Source organism: Chelon labrosus (assembly GCF_963514085.1).
Source record: "Chelon labrosus genome assembly, chromosome: 7".
Taxonomy (NCBI): domain Eukaryota; kingdom Metazoa; phylum Chordata; class Actinopteri; order Mugiliformes; family Mugilidae; genus Chelon; species Chelon labrosus.
The window spans coordinates 14476911-14499632 of NC_140343.1; the positions used below are offsets into that span (position 1 = coordinate 14476911).

The 22722-nt window shown below is 42.5% G+C and overlaps 3 protein-coding genes across 3 annotated transcripts in view; 1 reads left to right on the forward strand and 2 right to left on the reverse strand.

Moving 5' to 3' along the window:
• The window catches only part of cpamd8 (C3 and PZP like alpha-2-macroglobulin domain containing 8), a 40037-nt gene extending 36968 nt beyond the window's left edge, over positions 1-3069 (reverse strand). Inside the window, exons 1-2 of the mRNA XM_084548254.1 lie at positions 2295-3069; positions 194-345 (exon numbers count right to left, since the gene is read on the reverse strand). Of these exons, the coding sequence (XP_084404380.1) occupies positions 194-345; positions 2295-2380 (238 nt within the window). The 5' untranslated portion in view covers positions 2381-3069. The remainder of the gene's footprint in view (positions 1-193; positions 346-2294) is intronic.
• Positions 3070-3206: 137 nt separating this feature from the next.
• Positions 3207-11738, reverse strand: sac3d1 (SAC3 domain containing 1). The gene is made up of 12 exons (XM_084549004.1): positions 11654-11738; positions 11223-11272; positions 10121-10182; positions 9773-9899; positions 9353-9463; positions 9152-9255; positions 8802-8960; positions 8066-8207; positions 7392-7533; positions 5071-5545; positions 4324-4606; positions 3207-4169 (listed from the first exon to the last, which is right to left on the reverse strand). The coding sequence occupies exons 1-12, from the start codon at positions 11716-11718 to the stop codon at positions 3703-3705; spliced, it is 2187 nt and encodes a 728-aa protein (XP_084405130.1). The 5' UTR covers positions 11719-11738; the 3' UTR covers positions 3207-3702.
• Positions 11739-18719: 6981 nt separating this feature from the next.
• Positions 18720-20260, forward strand: foxe3 (forkhead box E3; the record flags this gene model as incomplete). Its single annotated transcript, XM_084549065.1, has 1 exon — positions 18720-20260. The coding sequence occupies one exon, from the start codon at positions 18720-18722 to the stop codon at positions 19971-19973; it is 1254 nt and encodes a 417-aa protein (XP_084405191.1). The 3' UTR covers positions 19974-20260.
• Between the last annotated feature and the right edge of the window lie 2462 nt (positions 20261-22722).

Below are 22722 nucleotides of genomic sequence, written 5' to 3' on the forward strand. Positions count from 1 at the left end.
GATAATGTAGATGAAAAGCATAGCACACGGCCGTGGCCAATGCGGCTGCGTGTTTTTTACCAGCATTGTGAACCTGTGAGATCTCAGACCACACGAAGCAGGGTGTCTCTCGGCTCAACTTGACAGTGCAAGCTTTCTCTCCGAAAGTAACGCATTGTGCCAGCGTAACCTTAGCTCAAGAATTTGTCCTCACCGAGCACCGAGCCGTGGCTGTGGGCAACTGTCTGCCCCTTCACCGACAGCTGCACCTGGACGCGGGTGTCTGCTTTTGGGTTGAAGATGGTCACGCTCACGCTCTCCTCGACGCCGGCTCGAAACACAGAGGGCGCAGCGACCAAGTAGCCCCTGAGAGGAGAGCAGGAGAGCGAGGTGGAGAAAGGGAGGGAAAACGGGCAGATAAAAGAAGGGAGGTGAGATGGAAGGAGAGGGAGGAGAAACACAGGGAGGTGGCGGCAGGAGACAAAAGAGAGGTCAGGGGTCTAATAGAGAAAAGTGACAAGAAGAGGAAGGAGGTAAACATGTGATGCATATGAATTCTACCACTGCTTGAGTCTTAGGGGGCAACCAGCACAGGTATAACTTCCTATTCCTGATTTTGAGGGAGAGGGGAAATGGTGAACCCGCTTTCTGTCTGACTGGCATCCACATCCACATCGCATACGTACAAACGGTGACATTCCACGTGGATTTGCGCAGCCAGATCGGGTTTAATTGCAACGGTTACCAGCGGACACGGCACCTGTCGGCCAATGAGCTTTCTTCGCTCGGGTGTTTTCTTTGGGTGGTCTGGCACCTCTGACAGAACCTTGGCGTCTGTTTTGAAAAAAATAACGACTGAGATTCCACACAGTCCCTCTGACATTTAATTGAGGGAAGGAGGCTGTCACTGAGGTCGCGGAGCAAAGGTCGTTCTTTGATGCTTCTTAACAAAGTGGGGGGGGGGAGAGAGGACCAATTTAGGTTTTATTTGGATGTAAGAATATGCCATCTGGCACGGAGGGGCTGCATCCCTCAGGTAACAATAGTAGGATAATAGGTGGTCTTGTTAGCATGGCGCAACTGAATGAGAAGAGTGGCATCTGTGTAGATAATGCAGCCATCACATGATGATGATTTTGAGGGGCCCGTGATGATTTAAAATGCCAGTTACAGCCTTAGAGCAACACCAGTCCAAATACCTCCTTCTTCGACCAATGCAGTCCTGCCTTCTATTTTGTAAGGCAAACCGGCCAACTCGCCCCGAAGATCACACAAATTGGGAGTGAGCAAAGCCCTGTGCACAAACCCAATTGCATGCATGAGAGTCGGATCAGGTGGTTGGCATTACAGCACCGCGGCATTACAGCTGGAGGCAACTGCAGTTCCCGAGAGAGAAAGTCATGAGAAAATCCCCTGCAAAACAAGGCTTCAGGAGAGAGAAGATAATACGAGGAAATTGACTCGGCGCGTTTGATCTACAGTGAGTTTAACCAGCTTCTTGGATGAGCCCGGATCAGGTGGTGGAGACCACGCTCAGTTCAGTCACATGGCTCCGTGTACTCAAGCTCTCATTGTTTTTGCCCAACTTTTGTCCTCTGTGAGCCGTTCGGTGCCTGAGAAGGATTTGCGCTCTCCTTTGTAGGTGAAGCCTTTAAAAGTCTGTCACATGGGCAGGCCCGGATTAATACTCAAGCTCTTTTTTTTTTTTTCTTTTTCATATAAATCAAGACTGCACTTGACAGTAAATCAGTGTTTATTGTGCACACTGAGCTGCACAGCTTCCTCTTCCCTCCTGGACATCCTGGAACAGTTGCTTACAACTCTTTGCTTTTAACTGCCTAAGTCAGAATTAACCCCTCCAGCAGCTGATGGCATCAGTGTGCTTGGGTTTGGGGATGAACGTGGGCTACTGAGGAATCCAAGAGGTTGTTACGGCACAGATTCAAGTCGTGGGCTATCAAAAGAAAATCAAAAGTTCTGCAGGCTTTGTCTCCAAGTACTACTACTCACAAGTGAATGAAAAGTCTGGCAGCACACAAATGGCAAGGTAATAATAATGTCATTTTGTGGAATGGCTTAAATCAGCACATGCACACAAAAAAATATGTTTATATGGTAAGGACACTGTGTTTGTGGATTAATTATTACACATTAATTGCATCTAGTTTAATGAAAATCAAAGTAGTTGTGAACACAGTCGTTTAATTAACTCAATAATCATGTGTTCAGCTCATTTTTATATGAAACCAAGCCGTTGGAGCATCAGAAATACGTTATTCACCTCAAAGACACTGCATGCAGCTTTGACTACTTACTGTCTTTCTTGTGCACAGCTTCTGCTCACGCTGCACATGAACAAAGTCCAGGAAAGGCTTAAAGCTGTCAGAGACCACCGCAACATTTTGGCCTCTGTAACCGAGATACTTCAGGATATGGTCTCTCCCTCTCTTTCTCCCTCTCAATGAGGTACACACTGTTGCTGAAAACTTAAATGAAATTCAACAGCCGTGTTATCTACAGCTCCCTCGGTCTATCAGTATCCATTGAGGTTTGCTTGGAGCGATAGGTGCGCAAGAGCTTCGTCCGGAACCAAACGTCAACTTATCATCTCTCCTCTCCAAAAATCCAAGTAGGTCGTGTATTGTCTTCTTCTTCTTCTTTTAGATCCTAGAGTACACGGTCAGTCCTCTCCCATGTGCCGCGTTCGCCCGCCCCGGTTCCGTTCTCTCATATTTCAGCATTACAGTTTGGAAGTGTCCTCCCACCGCAGCGCGCAGAAACGATTCGTTTGGGTAGAAAATCCGTGCAGCCCTCGTTATTCCCTGATAGTTCCTGGCGATCCGAAGTCGCTCGCTGCGTTTTTCAGCTCCTTAACGGCAGCGAGCCAAGAGACGATCTGCGCTTCATTCACTTTTACAGCTACCTCCTCTCATTCTCTGCTGCGGGGTGAGAATGACTAAGACCAGTGTGAGGAGCCTGCAGCAAGTCGTTCACCGACACATTTCACACGCCAGTTATTCAGCTGGCAAGTCAGCTGGAGCTTGCAACTCGCTCCTTTCGTGGCATAATATTACCAGGCTGATAAACACTTAACACAAACTCAACACAAGCAGGATTTTCTCAATTTTAAGAACTTATTTTTGGACTTGCCCTGTACAGATATCTGCTGCCCTCCAGTGGCAAACGAGCGTAAATGCAAACACAGGAACAAGGCAGCAGTCTTAGACAACAAAATTTATTGAAATGTTTTCAAAGTACTGCATCGATGAGCATAAATGAACACTGTTGTAGATCTTCAATGAGGCTTTATGAAACACTGAGCAAAACATGGAATTGATGTAACATTTGAACAGCATCAATATAAAAGGAATTCACATCTTTAAAGTATCCGGACTCCAAGTACGACTCAGCTGAGGCTTACCCGGGTCTCGGAGTATGGCAGATCTGCAGCGAGCCTGGATTTGTTTCTTAAAAATGTAAAGTATTTAATAGGTAAAACGTATTTATTTGGGCATCACATAAAGAAGCCACGCCAGGGAGGCTCCGATAACAAACGTCTCCTTAACCGTTCACAGCTTTAAGGCAGCAAAATTGTGAAATGAGAGGAAGTGTGAGACTCCACAAACAAGATTTTGATTCCCTGATCTTGCTGTGGTGGAACAATTCTCCTCTGAACAGTAATGAAGCGTCACATTACTTGCATTTCTAGTTTACTCATTATTCTCAAGCACAGCCGTGAATGATGTTCTCCACAGTGAGGTCTCCCTGTTTCTCAGACACTATGCTGTGGTACAGTTTACAGTGCAGGTTCACCGGTTCTGGCTCGGTGAAAGCAGCTTTGGTGAACACCACTTGGTTCTCCTTGTTAACCTCAAGTCCATAAACCTGACAAAGTTGAGCTGTGAGCGCCGTGTCCAAGGACAAGAGCTGCGATAGTCTTACAAGAGGAAAGCGACAGTTGCGACTGCTGTATCCGTGGCTATATATCAGCAGCAGATCTCTACGGCATGACACCAGGTGACGGTGCAGAGCACAGGTCTGAAGGAAGTTCAGCCTGTCGGCCAACCGCAGCAAACGCACGGGGTTTCGCTCCAGAAACGCTCGGTTTATGGAAAGGGCGAGTGAGATGGAAGGAGTGCTGCGGAGACGCTCTGGGAGTTGCATGATGTGCTGTGCTGCACGAGCTGACCCTGGAAGAGCAAGCGTGAAGAAGGGATTATTGCATGAGCCTGCGCTCGAAGAGAACCTTACTTTTTTCTTTCTCTGTGTCTTTAACTGCATATTTGCATCTTTCCACATGCATACAAATAAACAAAAACTGCAAGTATTAAACATTTAACCAACCCAAGTTATACAGCAAGCCAAGAGCCTGGAACTCCTCCTGGTTAGGGTGTGGTTCTGTATCAGTTAAGTAGCAGTCCAGCAGCCAGCTCAGGTATTCTTGCAGGTGCGTATCGTTGATACGTGGGTCGTAGAGCCGCAGGGGCTCGCCGCAAAGCCGATAAGAGGCGTAGATGAGGAAACGCACAGTCCGTTCTAAAATGGCCACACAGTCCGACCCAGACACCCTCTGGATGATCATGTCCTGCTTCACACCCCGCAGCCGATCAAAGACAAAGCCATACACCTGGGAGACAAAAATGCATGTATGTTTATAAATGTAATATTGCAAAGCTATTGTTTTATACAAAATTAAGAATCACTAGTGCAAGCCCTGCCTGCTAGTCCCTGCAATTAATCAGAGCACATTTTACAGTCAGTGCAGGTTTTATTTCCTGGTGAACCTCAGCTGCAATACAGGCAAACTTTGCGTTCTGTTTATTTTGTTAATTTACAACATGAGCAGCATTGTCACCTTGTGGTATTTTACCAAACAGGAGGGATCACTATAAAACCAGCCTAACAGTTTGTAAAACAATGGTACACTGAATCCAAATATGAACTTGTGAGAAGTACATAACAGTTCTACAGTAAAATATGATTATATTACTGCTTACATTTTACTTTTACATTTCTTTGACACACAATTTTCATTTTTTTCTGATCAAATACTGAAGAGAACAAAGGCGGAGCTGTGTAAATACTACTTGCCTCAGTCCATGGATGCAGAGTAGGGGAGGCTGCGATATCATCAATAAGGTAACAAACAGTTTTCAGCAAAACCGCAGGCGGTCTGAGGTCCGACGGTCTTGTCGAGTCTTTCCCAGCTGCTGGTCTGGAATACTCCTTGACAGCGCGCAAGGGGTCTCCCCTCGGCCGTCGATCTTTCTCTGTGCCTAAAAGCATCTCAAAATGGTGAAGGCGATTCTGAGCCTCACGGTTCCGCAGCTCGTGAGCAGGACACATGGTCTGGCAGGTCCCCTTGGGGACTAGCTCTTTTCCTTTATGTCCAGTTGTCGTCTTCTTCTTCTTCTCCTCTTCCACCTCCCTGCCCTGTGCTCTCTCTTCGTCTCGCCATGGCTCTTTGTTGCTCTGTCTCCACTGTCCGTCTGATGGTGCACCCCTTCTCTGTGAGTGAGAACTGTTAGAGGAAAACAGTTTGAGTGGTGGTTCAATATAAACCACTCTATTTACAATATAAAAGCAAGCAGGTGATCAGCTTGTTCACTTTTATGATATTTTCAGACACAAAACAGCTCTATCTCTTGTGCAAACTGTTGGAAAATTAGTGATTACTAGCCACAAAGTCCATCAGCCCATGTATCCTGTTGCAATCATTGATCATTTTAATACTGAGTTTAGACTCAAATGCTCCACAGCCCTTACAGCAGCCGAGGCATCTCACATCTTTGTTCTTTCTACGTAATTTGAGGGCGGCCCTTGGTGTTATGAAGCATGTCATCTTCCAGCAGAATCTGAGGAACATAACTAGTCTCAAAGCACTAGTATGTTCTTTGTTCTACTCACATTTGTACATCCAGACAGAAATTGTTTATATAGATGCTGTATCCCCTGTATCTATGGATACGTACTCTGACCCCTTGTCCCAATGACCCCTTGTGCTACATAGCCAGGAGTCAAGTCCTTGCATATGCTTTTATTAAATCTAGAATTGATCATTGCAGTATACACATTTTCTCTTGACATTACTCCTATCCTGACGTCGTTTTGACACAATACATGGCGATTTCATAAACGCCTCAGATCTCATCCCCTTGTGCTGCCTGTCTAAATGCATGTCCCTAGATTTTCAAACGTTGTGTTTCAGAAATCGTTGAATTGAACTGAACTGGGTTCATGCTGCATTCACGCTCACACAACAAAACACAGTGACATGCATTCTATTAGTAGAGTTTAAGTAGCAAAAAATGACAGTTAGTTAGCTAGCTAGCTAGCTAGCAACAACTGACGAATGACACGGTTTTTATTTAATAATACGAAAGTTTCACAAGGTAAGCTATGAACATACTATTAAAGCACCGGTTATGAAGACCTTTTTTTCGAAACTCGTAGTTAATGTGAGGTAAATACTTTGGTTGTACTCACATGCGACGGGGAGCTCTCCTGCGGTTCATTGGTTCTTCAAAAAGTCTGTACGTCACTGTCTAGTATCAGCCAATAAAAACGCTCCAGTGTTGTTTTGCTTCAACGTCACTTCCGGGAACGAACGTAACGGTATGTTTACGCCTGAGGCAAAACTCTTGAATGAAAACATTGTCGGTATTGTTTTACCATCTCTAGATGCATTTAATATTACTTATATGTATTGTTTATTACATATTTAAACAGTTTCCATAATATATTTCCAAATTTATATCATTTGGAAATAAAACATTTATTTAAATGATAACTGTTGCAACTGTTCAACATTTTTTTCCCCAAAGTACTATGCCATAAAGAGTTAAGCACTTTTTGTAGCTCTATTAAATATTATAACACTGCTGATTCTTATTGAAATGCAAATAAAAACAATTCAACTGAACATTTTTGCTCTGTTTATTAGTGCAAATATGATTTGCTCTGTTTCAGTAATCAACATTACAATTTCTCATAATACAAATGCAAAGGTAATCTGGAAGTACCCAAGAAAAAAATTGGGGGGAGGAGAGGCGTCTCCAAAGTGCACTGTATACTGTGGATCTCATGCTGTGTGGTAGTCTTCACTGTTTGGGGCAGAAAAGCTCACGGGTTCTCGAATGGCCAAGCTCCTCTTCCTCCATGGCCAGCTGATCGTAAATGTTTTGACGACAGGCCAATGACGACAGCTCAAGGAGCTCTGAAGATGCACTGAAAAAAACAGAAAACACTAATGTCTGAGTACAACTGCAATCTGGTCAAAGTCAGGATACTTTTTACACACTGAATATATTGCCAGGGTTCAATGACAGTAACATCCTCTGATACAGAACAAAAAAAAGAAGCAGATACTGCAGATGTATACACAGCATTCTCTATACAGTAAATGTGCCTACCTTGAAATCTCCTTAATGATGTCCTTTGATGTCAATTTTATATTCCGAAGGCACTCTAGAGAGGCGTTGTTGTCCTTATAATCTCCTGCTGTGCACTCTGCCAGCAGTTTCTCACTCTCCTTCAGGCAAGCCACAGCTTTACCTAAACAGGAAAAGGATGCAAGTGATACAATGAGAATTATATGATAAAAATAACAATAAAGATGGTATAATTATTATCGGTTCCTGCAAAATACTGCAATTGAGGTAAATGATACTGAGTCGTATCAATCTTTTACTATATAAATTGCAAAACAAAGAATTTAGCTTGGTAGTAGAATAACAAAAACGATTTCTCTTTCAGTCCACAAGGTGGTGGTAGTGCACCATTTGATTTCTGACTTGACTGTCTTCAAATAAAACCAAAGTTGACCAAGTTTTCCTTTTGTAATATGCAGTTGAAAAAAAGGTAACATCCATCCAATGACAGAATTCTTAGATATTTTAAGATATTAAATTTGTTGTACCAATTAGAATTCACCAATCTAGGAATCAATCCAAAGATTACACATGTTTGAAGGATGTGGCCAAATCCAGTCTGATCAAATAATTTTCAGTATTGATGATGCATTTGTCAGTGTTGTGTTGTGCAACTTTAACTTATTCTTAGAACTTTAAAACAAAGTAACAACAACCTAGAAATTTCCTTCTGTCCCCTTCAATGTAGAAATTCTGGACAGGCAGCTCGTGTCGGGTGGTGTCAACAGCTGTTGCCAAAGACTTGTAGTCCTTTGTGAACTGACTGGCAGCCTCTGCCACAGGAGTCAGAGTAGCAATCTGATGGAAAACAATGTTGTTAAGGCGCAAATCATGTACTTATTTTTTAATCGCATATTATTATCAATAAGCACAGATGTGACCCAACAAACATGCGACAAAGGAAAGTGTTCCCAATGTGTCAGATTTTGAACTACAGAATAGAAATTATGTTTATTGCCATTGTTTATAACAACAAAAGACTGTTAAGTGGCACCTTAATATTGGCAGTATAAAAATAGGCGCATAACACACAATAAAGTCACACAATAGAAATAAAAATGTTAAATAAGAGTTATGGCATTTCTGCACTGGGTACACGTTTATCTGTTATTCAGAAAAATAAAAAAAAATAGAAATTCATGCTTTAATTGAATAAAAAACATCACACACATCGGCGGTCATGGTACATCCAAAGACGTTAAAGAAAGGCAACTGGACTTGTAGGGTTTCTTGAAGACGTTTCACCACTCATGCAAGTTTAGCAGAACTGAAGAACGTACTTGATGCGTGGTGAAACGTCTTCAAGAAACCCTACAAGTCCAGTTGCCTTTCTTTAACGTCTTTGGATACACACATCAAAAGAGCTTAACATAAAGGAGAAACATTTCTGACCTGCAAATCCAACTGCTCATTCACCAGTCTCTTCTTTTCCGCAAGAAGGTACCGGCGCTTCTTCTCCATGACCTCATTATGCAGCGAAGTCTCTTTCTCCATCTCTTGCAGAATCATGGCTTCTGCCTTAGCTTTGAATTTCGCGGTGTTGCTCTCCATCTCAAATAAAACATTAGGAAGTCACAACCACGTTATTCAGGGAATTGGAAAAAGACAACACTTCTATTACCACACAACAGACAAGTGACTAAAATCAACTTAGATTAGCATTTTTAATTTAAATTTGTATACTGACACTGACTGAACATATATTGGCAGTTTATCAGCATATATCTTTTAGACCCACTAACCTTAGCTGTGAGGTAGGCCAGAATAACCGTCTGCATCTCAATAACCCTCTTCTCAGTCTCTGGATTTTTCTCAGGCTCTGCTGCATTTTCAATCACTGTTTTATCTTAGAAATAAAGAGTACATCAATAAAGAATGTTACTGGACTATCACATTTGCAAATATGTGTATAAATAGTATTTTGTACATTTTATTCACTTTACCTTTAATGACTGAAATATCAAATTCTGGTCGGAAGCAGTGACCGTCTGAGAAAGTGGACTGCAGAATGCTTTTCCCAAGAAGTGATGGTTGAGTTTCATGTGACGGCATTGCTATAAAAAGATAAATGTTATTTATAGTTTTTATCTACATAATGTTATAAGCTTAATCTGAACTCATGTGAAATAAGTTAAGATCTTTGCACTACTGGGTTTTACTGCAGGATATTGACAACTAGCTCAACCAGATTCAACCTAAGCATCAACATCATAGTCTTTACAACTGAAAATAAAGACCTTCAGTTAATTTTGCAACATGGGTTTCACTAAAGTTACCACAGTCATTTGATTTATGTTCCAAATGAGAATGTATTCTTTTAAAAACAGTTTTAATTTACAACTATCACCATATGAAGTACCTACATGCTGCAAGAGCCTGTGGGGCCATTGATCGTCTCGGTGGAGTGCCCACATTTGGTCTGACGCCACTGGGTTTGGGTGAAGAAGGCCGCAGTGGCACAGCAAACGAGTCACCGGTCAACGAGTTACTCTGTTAATGGTCGAGGGGTGCAATGAAATATAAATGAGTCAAATACGTGACAGCAGCATAGTGAATGTTATCAAGACACATGATCTGAATACACACAAGAGAACTAAAAGAAAACAATAGTTAATGATTAAAAATTTTCTCAGAATAGCTTATATCTACGTCTTAAGTAATAATACCCAATGGACTGCCACAAGTGAAACTCACACAGAAAATAGCATTACCTTTGAAAGAGATGTCTTCTCAGCAGACTGTAGATATCGAGACTTAACTATAGTCCCACTTGCTAAAGATCAATGAAGAAAGATTGAAATATAAATAAAGAAAAAAATAAAGAAACTGATACAGCTTTGTTTTATTTCAGCATATTGTATCTGTGCATGACTCATTGCAAACGATTTTGTACTGCAATAGAAACTTTACCCAAATATAACCTGTCAAAAGGTGATTATACATGGACACCCATTAACTGTCTTTGTAACATTAAATATTAAAATGTATGCAGGAGAATCACACATCACTATTTAGTCTTTCATGCACCAATTAGTCATGACACTGTGACCTCTGATGGGTGAAGTGAATAACACCGATTAGCTCATTATCATGGCAGCCGTTGGTGGGTTGTCCTCAGAGTTGACGTGTTAGAAGAAGGACAAATGGAAAAGTGGAAGGATCTGAGCAACTTTCAAAAAGGGACAAATTGTGCTGGCTGGATTACTGGATCAAAACATCTCCAAAACTGCAGCTCTTGTGGTGTGTTCCCAGTCTGCAGTGGTAAATACCCATCTAAAGTGGTCCAAGGAAGGATGACTCATGGGCTGCCACGGCTCATTGATGCATGTGGGAAGCGAAGTCTGGCCGGTGTGGTCTGATACAACAGACAAGCTAGGAGCAATGGAAAAAGGTGGCCTGCTCTGATGAATCACATTTTTATTTTTATTTTTATTTATTTTTTTACATCACGTGGATGGTCTGGTGTGTGTGCGCATTATTGATCTGGGGAACATGTGGCACCAGGATTGCAGGATCACCGCCTTGCTGTTACCATGGGGATGTGACTGGTCTGCAACAATGTTCAGGCGGTTGTACGGATCAAAGTAACTTCCTGGTGGCTTGACCAAGGCCTCCCAGAAGAACTTACATCATCAATGTTATTCACTTCACAAGACGGTTTAAATGTTGTAACAGATCGGTGTAGAACTTGTGTGATGAAGTCTGACACTTGCAGCATGTCCTAACCACAGACTTGTACTTTATACAGTCTCTGGTCTTAACTATGAGGATCTGACATCTGTGTACCCAACGCAATGTGAGCATAATACTTACGTTTGACAGTTTTCTTCCCAGTTCCACTGTTGTTGGACTTATTAGCACTGCTATCAATAAAAACAGAAACAGTAGCTGTCAAATTCAGTCAGATTTGACGTAATACGTTGCGTCCTCACTTATGTCCAACTTTAAAAATCTAGTTTAGCTACGCCACAGGCTAAGTTATTAGCTTAGCTATCGTCTACTTAGTTTGTTAAACTTCACAATAGCATGAAGGCATTAATATTTACGGGCTTTCATAGTCCACTTATTAACCATATGTGTAGGCCTGTGGAGTTACAGCTAAATAAAATAATATGCATAGAACAAGAGAGTTGAAATAGCCGGAAGAGCCCGACTGTTTTCTCTACATCAAATTCCCCGAGAATTAACTTAGACACAAATTATTCAACACACGTTTAGAGAACAGAAGAAAATATTGGCGTTACCTTTTTGAATCAGTGGAAGCATTTTTAAAACTACTTGGCGCTATGGTCGTTCTTCTCGACGCCATAATGTTTTTGAAGCGAAGCGCCTGTACGCCGGCTATGAGAAACGGGTGAAACAAGGACTGATATTTTGTTCCGCCCGTCTTCTTCCTCTTGGTAGCTGGGTCTGTAGCGGATTGAATGGCGACACTGGATGTGCAAACTCACACTCGTCACTCAACCAAAAAAAAAAAGAAAGAAAAAAAAGGTTTAATTACATAAATATTAATATCCAAAAAAAAGGTTAAAAAAAAAAGGCAACTGGACTTGTAGAGTTTTTTGAGAAGACGTTTCTTAGCCGGCGTACTCATTCCGTTCAACTTCACGGTCAACCTGGGGTTTAGTAAATATTGTACAACTTTTATCATCCGTGGCTGCAGCAATGATGTTTACAAATGGTCAGAACAAAACCTTTCCCATAATGACTTTACTAGGATCTCTTCATATATATCTACATGACCACTAAAGTACAATTCTGACTTTTAAAATACATTAACTTTTAACACTATGTACACTACAAGTTTTTCTCATGCGACCCTCAGTCACAGTTTCAGTGCTTACAATAGATCTGTTTTTTGATGAGGCTCTAACTGCAGGGCTATTGAATTATATACACACAGACATGACTACAAATTGAGATGTCCAAGCTCTGTGAATGAAAGAATCAATGAATGCTTATAGTCCTTATGATATGTCAAAGACCACAGCTTAACCACTGTGGGTGTAAGGGTCTGCATTCACTGTCAGTGTAAGCACATATTTTGTGACATCAGACTGCACTGAAGTCTATATATGTTGCACGTTTACTGAAAATATAATATGAATTAGTGTATTGTGTTTATATATAGTATTTTGCTTATTTAGAGTTCCGTTCAGGGTCAGGTTGTGGATAGAGCATGTCCCTTGTTGTGATGAGTTTGTAGGAAACACATTAAACAGCAGCACCCAGGAGTAATCCACACAGACGATGAGGAGGCGAACATGTGAACTCAAGCCACAATGCGTGTGCCTGCATTTGTACATTCACCCTATATGTGGGTATCTGCTTAGTGAGTAAGTACTAGTTTGTGTGCATGAGTCTTAAAGAGCAGAATGGGTGCAGATCCCACCTGTCTAAGCTAGTCTTGGACAACAGCTGGGACAATAGGAATAGAGTGGGTGTGGTGTTGGATTGTAAACACCGGTCTGCAACTTCTATCCTAAGTCACAAACAGATAAACCACTGGGGGTAGAGAGTCAGAGAATACGCGGATGCCTCAGAAGTCGGCAAAAACCTTTTTATTATAATAAAAGAGCAAAAGCATTCTACAAACACTGTGCCCTCTATCCAATTTGTTATTGGTTTTAGTCTCTCATTTGCATGTGAATATTTTAGATTTGTACAGTGTATGTGCTGGGTAACACCCAGGCTTTGAAATTAGTTTATTCTGACCTTTCTACTTTAATGAATTTTCACGATAAAGGTTGAACATTCGGGCTTGGCACTAAAACAAATCTGTATGCTGTGTGTGTGTGTGTGTGACACCCAAATCCTACATTATCAGTCTGTGTAAAAGGCCGGGTCTTATCGTGGCTCTCCCCTCTCTCTCAGTGTAATAAAGCCGTGAGGCTGGCTGCCGTGTGTCCGCATGCTTGCTGTCCATCTCTCACCACCAGGTAATGCCAGTGACTGCTTTGTGACACAAACCAAGTGCTATTGGTGACATGGGCAGCGTTTTGGATTTAGAAATTATTACTTGTGATCAAATAATATATGATTTACTGGTAAAGTGACTTCCTTTTGCTGTTTTTCTGTGGTAAACCCGCTCCTGGAGGGGCCGAAGTGAAAGAGTGAGAAGTGCATGTTGAAAGACGGCGTTATAAGGAGACATGGAGTCACTGAATGAAAGCCCTTGTCTCTCCTTAGAGCCCACCTCTCATGCCTTTCTCTCTGCTCCGAAACTCTGACGTCCAGTGAAGTGTTTTCCTATGTCACTGTGACCTCACTGATACTCTGCTCTGCCGCTCCAAGACAGCTGAGGGTGATAGAAATGTACGATGAAACAGGTTTAAATCGTTTTCTTCCCTCCTAATGCACGTGTGCACATATGATCATATGCACACACACACACACACACACACATAGACACACAGCCATGCCCCTCTTCCCTTTGCGGTAAGCTGTTACTCATCACCCAGTCTGCCAGTCTGGTCCACATAGCCTTCCAGGAATGCCTCAAATACACAGCGTCTCATACAGTAAAGCCAACAAGCAGCATTCTTTTGGATGATCTGAACTTATCAAAGTACTTTGGCATCTCATAATAAAACTTTTTAATTCCAAGTGTATATATTAATTTATACTGCATAATGTTCTTTCACTAACCAACGTTTTTGTCAATAAATCATTTTCCTTTCACATGCAGATTTAGTTTCTCCGATTCTTGGACAGACGTGGTCTTTTTGGTTTTTGGCCACCTCAGCTTTCCACGGAGAGACGGGTGTACGATTTCCTCCGTTTGCTCTTGTCTCATGTGGCTCTTACTGTAGAGAGCAGCTAAAGAAGGGCTAAGCAGTCAGCCAGGGCCATTAGGCTTTTCTCTGTTGGCTAACCATGGTAAGCTGTGGTGCATTAGAACAGCGTTTACTTCTTCCCTTGAGAGTATCTGTTTTTCGGCTGTGCTGCTCATTTAGTAATTTCCGGGCAACAAGTCTAAAAAAGTTTGGGTATATTATAATATGTTGGGATGCAGCTATTCTAAGCTGTTTTGTGGCCAAGTGCTATGAGAAGATAGATGTCATTCTCTAAAGCAAAGACACTGCCTGCTTAGTTTAGTACAAAGACTTACAACATATATAACATTTAACATGTAACATGTTAAAATAGTGAGCATTTGAGGTGCTGATTCTTTAATCCCATGTGGGCCACCTTGTTGCTAAGCTAGACCTCTTCCCGTTTTTCATTCAGCAGCTTTACCCTTGCCGAAAGAAGCGTGTATAATCTGGACCCCCGTTTTCCACCTTCTGCACGTGTGGCTCGCTTCCTAATTGTTTAATTGCTGCGCTTATCTTCACTGGCTGTGACCTCAGTCTTGTGGATGGACCTTGCAGCATCCTTGGCTGCAGTGCTGGAGGCTGGGGGATTTCCTGGGCGTCTTGGGGGCAGAGGGGTACTTATCCAGGGTAACGCTAAAGGAGCGCATCTTTAATCACATTCCAGCAGGTCAAAGACCTCAGTGGAGGAAGTATTGCAGAATAAACTGTATTTTATGCACCAAGTAGAGCCCATTTCTCAGCTGTCAAATTTAAACATAACACATATCAATAAGTGAAGAAGAAACTGTACAGCAGTTGGATATTTATAAGCTTACTGGTATTTATGTAAGATGGGTATACTTGCAGACGAATTCATTGACTGTGTCTTTATACGTCTATGTTAAACATCCATGTGAATTTTTGCCAACGACCACACCACATAGTCCAGCGTGACTGGTTTATGTGTGAGAACCATGTGCAGCGCTTTAGCAGGGCAGTGTAGCGTGCAGTGCAGGAGCGAGCAGAGGCGGCCCAGGCCAGGCCAGCCCCAGCACCCTGGTAATCCCTGCGTTTTCAGGAGCCCTGGCCCGTACTTGATGAGCTTGAGCAAGAAAAAGGTTGCGCTCTCTGGTGCGTTTCTCTCTCTCTCTGTCTCTGACTCTTTCATTCCCCCTCTTTTTCTCATGAAGCCCCCCTCCTCCTCGTCCCCTGGAGCCACTTTGCGAATGAATGGATTCCAAGTGTTTACTCAGCAACTTCATTTGTCCCTCTCAGCCTCTGTACTTCTGGGGATTTCATCAAAAAGTGGAAGTGAACCGGCAGACCATCGGAGATGAAAGAAATCTGGCAGCAAACTGGGGACCGTTGCACCTGTTAGTGCCTCAAATACAAGCACTGTATTTTTATATTTTTAGAAGCTGAGATGTAGTAAAACCCATCTACTGATTTTTGGTTTTGTGACCAACAGTAAAAAAAAAAAAAAAAAAAAAAAAAAAAAACCCAAAAAACAAAACATGTGGAGTTTCATAAAGAAAAAATCTATTAGCCAGAAGCAAAATTTCACACAGGAGGCTAGTATGGGGCATTCGCATCAGCAACCATGGTCATTTAATTAATTTTATTTTAGAAAGAGAAATTTCAGCTCTAGAGTACGGTTTGGTTTAGCTGCGCTAAAAAAATATTCCACACAAAATTAAGTCTGGAGCGTGTTCAGGTTTACATACAAAACATATGAAAGTGTAATTTAGGAAAGTTTTAGCAAATGATAACTAGTGACAGGGATGAATGCAAATAACACTACTTTAATTCAGGTTGTCGTGATATAAGGTACAGTATTTACTATTAAGAACCTCTTTAGCTGACTGCCAGAAGACCTAGAGGTGTTATTTATCATGTCCAACTAATTAGTATCTCTCCATATTATGAACTAAACCCAATTAATCACTCATTGCGACAGAGAGGAAATCGAAACAGAAACATGTGCATTTTGGTGTATGATTATGTACAGCGCAGTGTGTGGTTTATGTAAGTGACAGAGACAGAGGTGAAGAGAGGTGTAGGGATGCTCTGATGGGGTGGTGGGGTGGTTCGGGAGGGGATTAGCAAGAGGCCGCAGCCCCCGAGGCAGAGGGCCTCGTTTCCTGGCCTGAGCCGCTGTTTGTCCTGCCTGACCTGGCAGCTCTGGGGGCAGATCCTGCTTGGATACATCCCCGCTCCCACGCCTGTCTGAAGCTGTTAGCCACTGGCTGTGAGTAGCTAGCTGGGCTTAGTGTTGTCTGAGCTGCGGCTGGGTGGGGAGGGCTCCAGTCATCTGTGGGAGGAGGGGGGGAGAGGGGGTGGGGGGCTGATTCCAGCTATCGTGTGTTGGCGGAGAGATGGCGGCGGGGGAAACGGGCAGCTAGCACGACAGTGGGCGGCGATGATTAATAACTAACTTTGGTTTGGCTGTTATCAACACACACTGGCGTTCACTTAAAGCGCTTCACCTGGGGATTTCGGGTTTTCGTTCTCTTCTTCTTCTTGTACCCTAGAAATGAGATGAATGCTGAGTTAATAACTAGCATCATAAAAGGAATATAAACAGAAGACATTCAGTATAAGTTACGACAACAGCAAATGAAACTTTTACAGGTGCTTTCAAAATATCCCAAACTTAACCCCTATACTTAGTCGATGGCAGTGGAAACAGTCTGGTTCAAAGTATCTCTGACTCACACCATCAAACCTTTTAGTGACCCCCCCTGTGCCCTATGTGCATTGATGGAAGGTAACTGAGTACAACTATTCTCGTACTGTGCTTTGGTTTAAATTTGAGGTACTTCTACTTCATTTGAGTATTTCCATTTTGTACCGTATGTGCCGTCATATCAGAGGATGACACTGTACTTCTTACTCCGCAGCCAGACAGCTTTAGTAACTCGCTACTCGTCTGATCACAAACGCTCGCAGCCTTCCTATCCAGTGGAAAGCATGTGCCCCCGTGCTCCTGTGCTGAAGGGTTGATTTAGAATTGTCGCGATACACTGAACAATTTGAAATACTCCTTCGCGGGCTGAAGAAATATCTGACCTTTAAAGTTAAATAAACGGTTTAAAACCTACAAAGCTGCAAGATGCATTGAAGCAAAGATGGAAACCATTGTTCTGAATCCGTGAACGTTGACCTTTTAAAGATATTAGTCACGCAACACTACAAACATAATAATATTGCTGGAGAGCACACTACAATTAATATATTAGGCGGTCAAAACAAGGCCAACCTTACACAACTAAAATGCAACGTTTAAATTAATGCAGCAGTCATATTAATGCACAGATATTATGTATCTGGAGTACAACATTGACAGGAACCATTCAAAATGACTACATTTACTTTTGATACTTTAATTTTTCTGATGACACTAAGATGGTACTAGTATACTTTTTAGTTTTTGGATGTAGGGCTTTTACTCGCAATTGTTGCTTTCATAGTGAGATATTACTTTCATTGCTGCCTGAGTATATTAATCTGCATTTATACTTCTTTTAATGTGTCACCTGTATGAGCTCCGTTTATCAGATGCTCCGTCCCCTCCGCGCTGTTAAAAGTGATGGCAGCCCCCTGTGTATCTTGCACATCCCTGTGTATCTTACCTTTTGTAATTAGCTTCAGCCCCTCTGTTTGCCTAAATAATCAATCAAAAGCACTATCACATCCTGGTGTTTAAAGGGTGTTGTCCGCACACCAACTGTGTGCACAACACTGTTTTCACTTCGCAATCCATAAGATAACAGTCCCACTCTCCGCCAAGGCGACTGTTTGATTATCACTCTCCAAAAATGAAAATGAAATGAAGGGGATATTTACTTTTCTTGCCCAAAAGCTTTGATAGCTCAATTGCTTGTTTTCAGTGGCTTGTTATTATCTTTCAATTGGTGGATTGGCCGTTGGGTTTGGAGCGGCGTGGAGCAGCTCTGCGAGTGTTGTTTCTGCCCTGGATATACAGGCAGCTATCAGTGAAAGCACAGAGAGACAGAGAGAGAGAGCAGCAGAGAAGCAGGCACACAGAGGGGGGGATCAGCTGTGTGGGATGGAGCACATCTAAAGCCATTATAGACCATGTGTGGGTGTTTGTTGGTCAAATGGTAGTGTCTGGTGAAAATACAACACTGCTGCTTGCTGTTAAAGTTAAGGAATTAATGTTCTTCTCATCTGTCTGTTGCAGAAATACTATTTCTGGGTAGGTAGGTGGGTGGGTGGGTGAGTGAGTAGGTGGGTGGTGGTTCTTCATGCCTGCATCGTCACTGGCGACCCAGTGGCGTCATTCCAGCCCTATCTTATAAAACTGTCAACGCCTTTCTCTCACCTGGACTGACACACACACACCACCACCCCAAACTCCAGCACGGGACATTTGGCCAGAGCAAAAGACCAGGTGGCGGACTAAAATACGGCACCGACTTCTTGCATTCACTGGCTTTCTCCTCCAGCTTATCATTTCCGCAAAAAACAAGATCGTCACACTGCTTCTTTTATGAATCTAGCAAATGATTCTTACTATTCGGGCATGTGCAACAGGACCGCTGAGCACTCACCTGCCGAGGCAAGTCCCGTTGTCATGTCTCCAAACGTGAGCTTGGACTCGCCGTTTCCTCCGCCGCCCCTGATGCTGCAGGCCCGGTCCAAGGACAACGTTCCGATCAAGTCCGAGCCCAGGGGAGCCAGTCCCAACACGGAGGATGGAGCCGCCCTGGGCCAGACTGAGGAGCACCTGCCCACGGGCAGCCGCCGGAGGAAGAGGCCCGTCCAGAGGGGGAAGCCTCCCTACAGCTACATCGCTCTCATCGCCATGGCCATAGCCAACTCCCCGGAGAGGAAGCTCACCTTGGGGGGCATTTATAAGTTCATCATGGAGCGCTTTCCTTTCTACAGGGAGAACTCGAAGAAGTGGCAGAACTCAATCCGCCACAACCTCACTCTGAACGACTGCTTCGTGAAGATCCCCAGGGAGCCCGGCAGACCAGGTAAAGGCAACTACTGGACGTTAGACCCTGCGGCTGAGGACATGTTTGACAACGGGAGCTTTTTGAGGAGGAGGAAGAGATTCAAGCGCACGGATGTGAGCACCTACCCCGGCTACATGCAGAGCTCCAGCGCCTTTACCCCAACACCAATGGGCAGGCCGCCGTACCCCAACAGCCTGTACGCAGGGATAGGCTCGGGTTATGGATCCCAGCTGACGGCCACGTCCCCGCATCCGGCCATGCTGCATCACTACCAGGCCTCCGTAGGGGTCGGCCAAGGACAGCCGCGCATGTTCAGCATCGACAACATCATCAGTCAGCAGGCGGTGGTGCAGAGCGGCCCCGGCGGAGAGCTCAACTCCCAGGCGCTGGGTCTGGGCGGCGGTGACCTGGGGACCATGACCTCCAGCTGCTCGGTGGCCGGCACCGACCCGTCTGCGTGCTTCCAGACCCAAATTGTCAACCCGTCAGCGAACATGCTGAGCAGAAACAGCGGGAACCTCTCATCCAACCTGAGCGCCGGGTACCCGTACTCCTCTTCGGCCTCTCCTCCAAACCTGCCCGCCATGAGCCAGTCCGGGTTCTCCCCGGGGAGTTCTCAGATGTACTGCTCGGGCAACCGGCTCTCCCTGCCGGAGCTGCGCCCGAGCTCCTGCGCAGAGCACACGGAGCAGCTGCTGGGCCTCTCCAGCTCCATGAACTCCTACAACAACACCTACATGAGACAGGCCAACTTTGCGTCAGGACTGGAGCGGTATATGTGAGATGTTATTTGCCCCAAAAATGCAAATTAACTGGAAAGAATGGCAGTCCCAGATTAAAGAATTAATGCGAACATTAATGTGTATATTATGTCACCATGGATAGAAAACAATATGACACAACATGACCGAGCCTCATTATAAAACATTCCTATTTAACAGGTGTAAAGCCATTTAGATCGACTAATTTTATGACTGTATCTCAGAGTTACGTGTGTTTTATGTTTCGCCAGGCTGCGCTTTCAGTTCCTGCGTTTTAGACTTTGTTTTACATGTTTTTATAGACCTGTTATTTTTTTTCCCTGTGTGTAAATAGTTTATTGTTGTAAAATCTTTATTAAAAGAAGTGTTAAAATAAATTGACTTTTTACAGTAAAATGAATGTGGGTTTTATTCGTGAAAATTAATTCATATCATTGTGTTTGTGCCAGGGTCATTGTGCACCACCAGTCAGTTATATTAAATAAGAAAATTAGTGTCCTTACTTAAAAATATAATCAATAAAACGAATGTAGAATCTACATAGGAAAGTATTACAGATTAAAACACAAATATCCTTCTCTCAGGCAGTTTTTTATTATAAATCTTCAAAATTCATACCTGAGTTATTTTAATATTCTACATTTCCATTAATAACATTGCATAAAAAAAATGAGAGTTTTATGATCAGGTGGTGGACACATCATCATTCCTTATTCTCCCCTAAATGGGAAAATTAGCAGCATTGATGTGGTTGTAAGTGAAGCCTAAATGTCTTTTTCAGAGAACAACATTTGCTTCAATTGAGTAGAATAAAAAAAAGGCAATTTGTTAAAAACCAAACTCCAAAATAGAAAATTAATGATGAAAATCCAGTTAGTTATCAGTCATATATCTGAGTAACGTGCAAATATCTTTAACATCTGTATTAAAAAAACAAAACAAAACAAAACAAAACAAAAAACTAAATAAAATCTTATCAGAAATAATAGACTACCTCCAACGAGGAAGCAGTGACTATAAACAGAAGCTGTCTAAATGTGTATTCACTCTTGCTGTTCCGTCTTTGGAGCTGACGTCTTGCATTGCTCTACAGAAATACTCTTTATGTTTGAAGGCTTCCACAATTCATTTGATCTTTTCAGGATAATTCTAAAGAAAATTTGAAAAACTGATACATTCATCACCACCTCATGAATACAGATAGATAGATAGACAGAAGTACAAGTACAGTTTTCATCCCGTCAGTGACACAACTTGAGGTGACAAGTTTCTCATTTAATTGTTAATAAAAATTGCAGCACAATGAAATCCCACAAAGAGCAGATGTAGAGGGCTGGAAATATCTAAACTTACTTTTATTTAACAATAGGCCTGGAGGTCACAGTGGGTCACAGCTACCAAGCACCCAATCAGACACCGGGGTGAAGCGGTCAGCTTTTGTTGGTGTGAACTGTCTGATGGTTGTTTGGTTTGAAGACAGTGTTGGATTGTCGTATTTCAAAACAACTACTTCTATATATTTCATTGAAGTAGTTATGCTCAAACTCAACGTGTATGCATGCTCACAACCAGACAGTCCATCCTCATTACTCCAGTGACACTGTTGTTCATAATGAAAGAACAAACTGCTGTTGCATTAGGCAGCTGTCCGCCTGCTGGAGGACCTGTAAGAGTGAGAGCGTTACACCAGGATAAATGTTTCTACCACTAGATGGAAGCAACAGCAGGATGTTGAACCTGTGGGTTAGTTGCAACTCTTTTTTCAAGGACTTCTAATTGTGGTTGGATTATGGTTTAAATACACTCTTTTTAATAATTCAATTCAATAATTTGGTGTAAAGTTTTCTTTGTGTCACACGGCTTTCTTCCAATATTTTTAGAAATTGTTCGACCACTAGCTGGGATAGGCTCCAGCCCCCCCGCGGCCCTTCACAGGACAAGCGGTTACAGAAGATGAATGAATGAATGAATTTTGACTACCGACAAAAGATCAAAAGCTTGGCTCAGAATAGTTTTTCTTTCTCATACAACAGTCATTGTTTTAATGTGTGCAAACCTCTGAGCTCAAGTCAAGATAAGTACATGAAGGCCTGTCATGTTGCAGCACCATTAGAAAGTCTAACTTCTGGAAATCAACAAACTTCATAATCAAATACAGAACATTCCTGTTGACCACTGATGAAAGCAGGATTGTGTTTTCCTCTGTTTCTTCTGCAACTTAACAGTAAAAACCTGGCAGACTGTTTAGTGTAGCATACAGTATAGTACTCAGACCCTCCCATAGTCTACTTCCTTAACTTGTTGCCATGAGCACTAATCTATTTTCGAGCAGGTGATTTGTTTTTAAATCCATCTGCTAGTGTTGCAGTATGCAAAAATAATGGTTATCTAATCTGTCCGAGAGCAAAATTCCTGTTATACAAATATAATTTTTTTCATGTCAAGCCTTCATTATTCGTCACCAAGGACAGAAACAACATGACATTATAAAACATTCCTATTTAAAGGTGTAAAGCCATTTGGATGGACTCATTCTATGACTGCATCTCTGTAAAGGGTTTCATGTGTTTTACATTTTGCCAAACTGCGCTCACAGTTCCTGTGAGTTTCTTTTACCTGTTTTTATAGGCCTCTTACTTATATCCGTCTTTTTTTTTCTGTGTAAATAGTTTACTGTTCGTAAAAACTTAATAAATAGTTAATGGAAATAAACAGACAGTAAAATGAATGTGGTTTTTATTTGTGTAAATTAATATATATGTGAGACTCT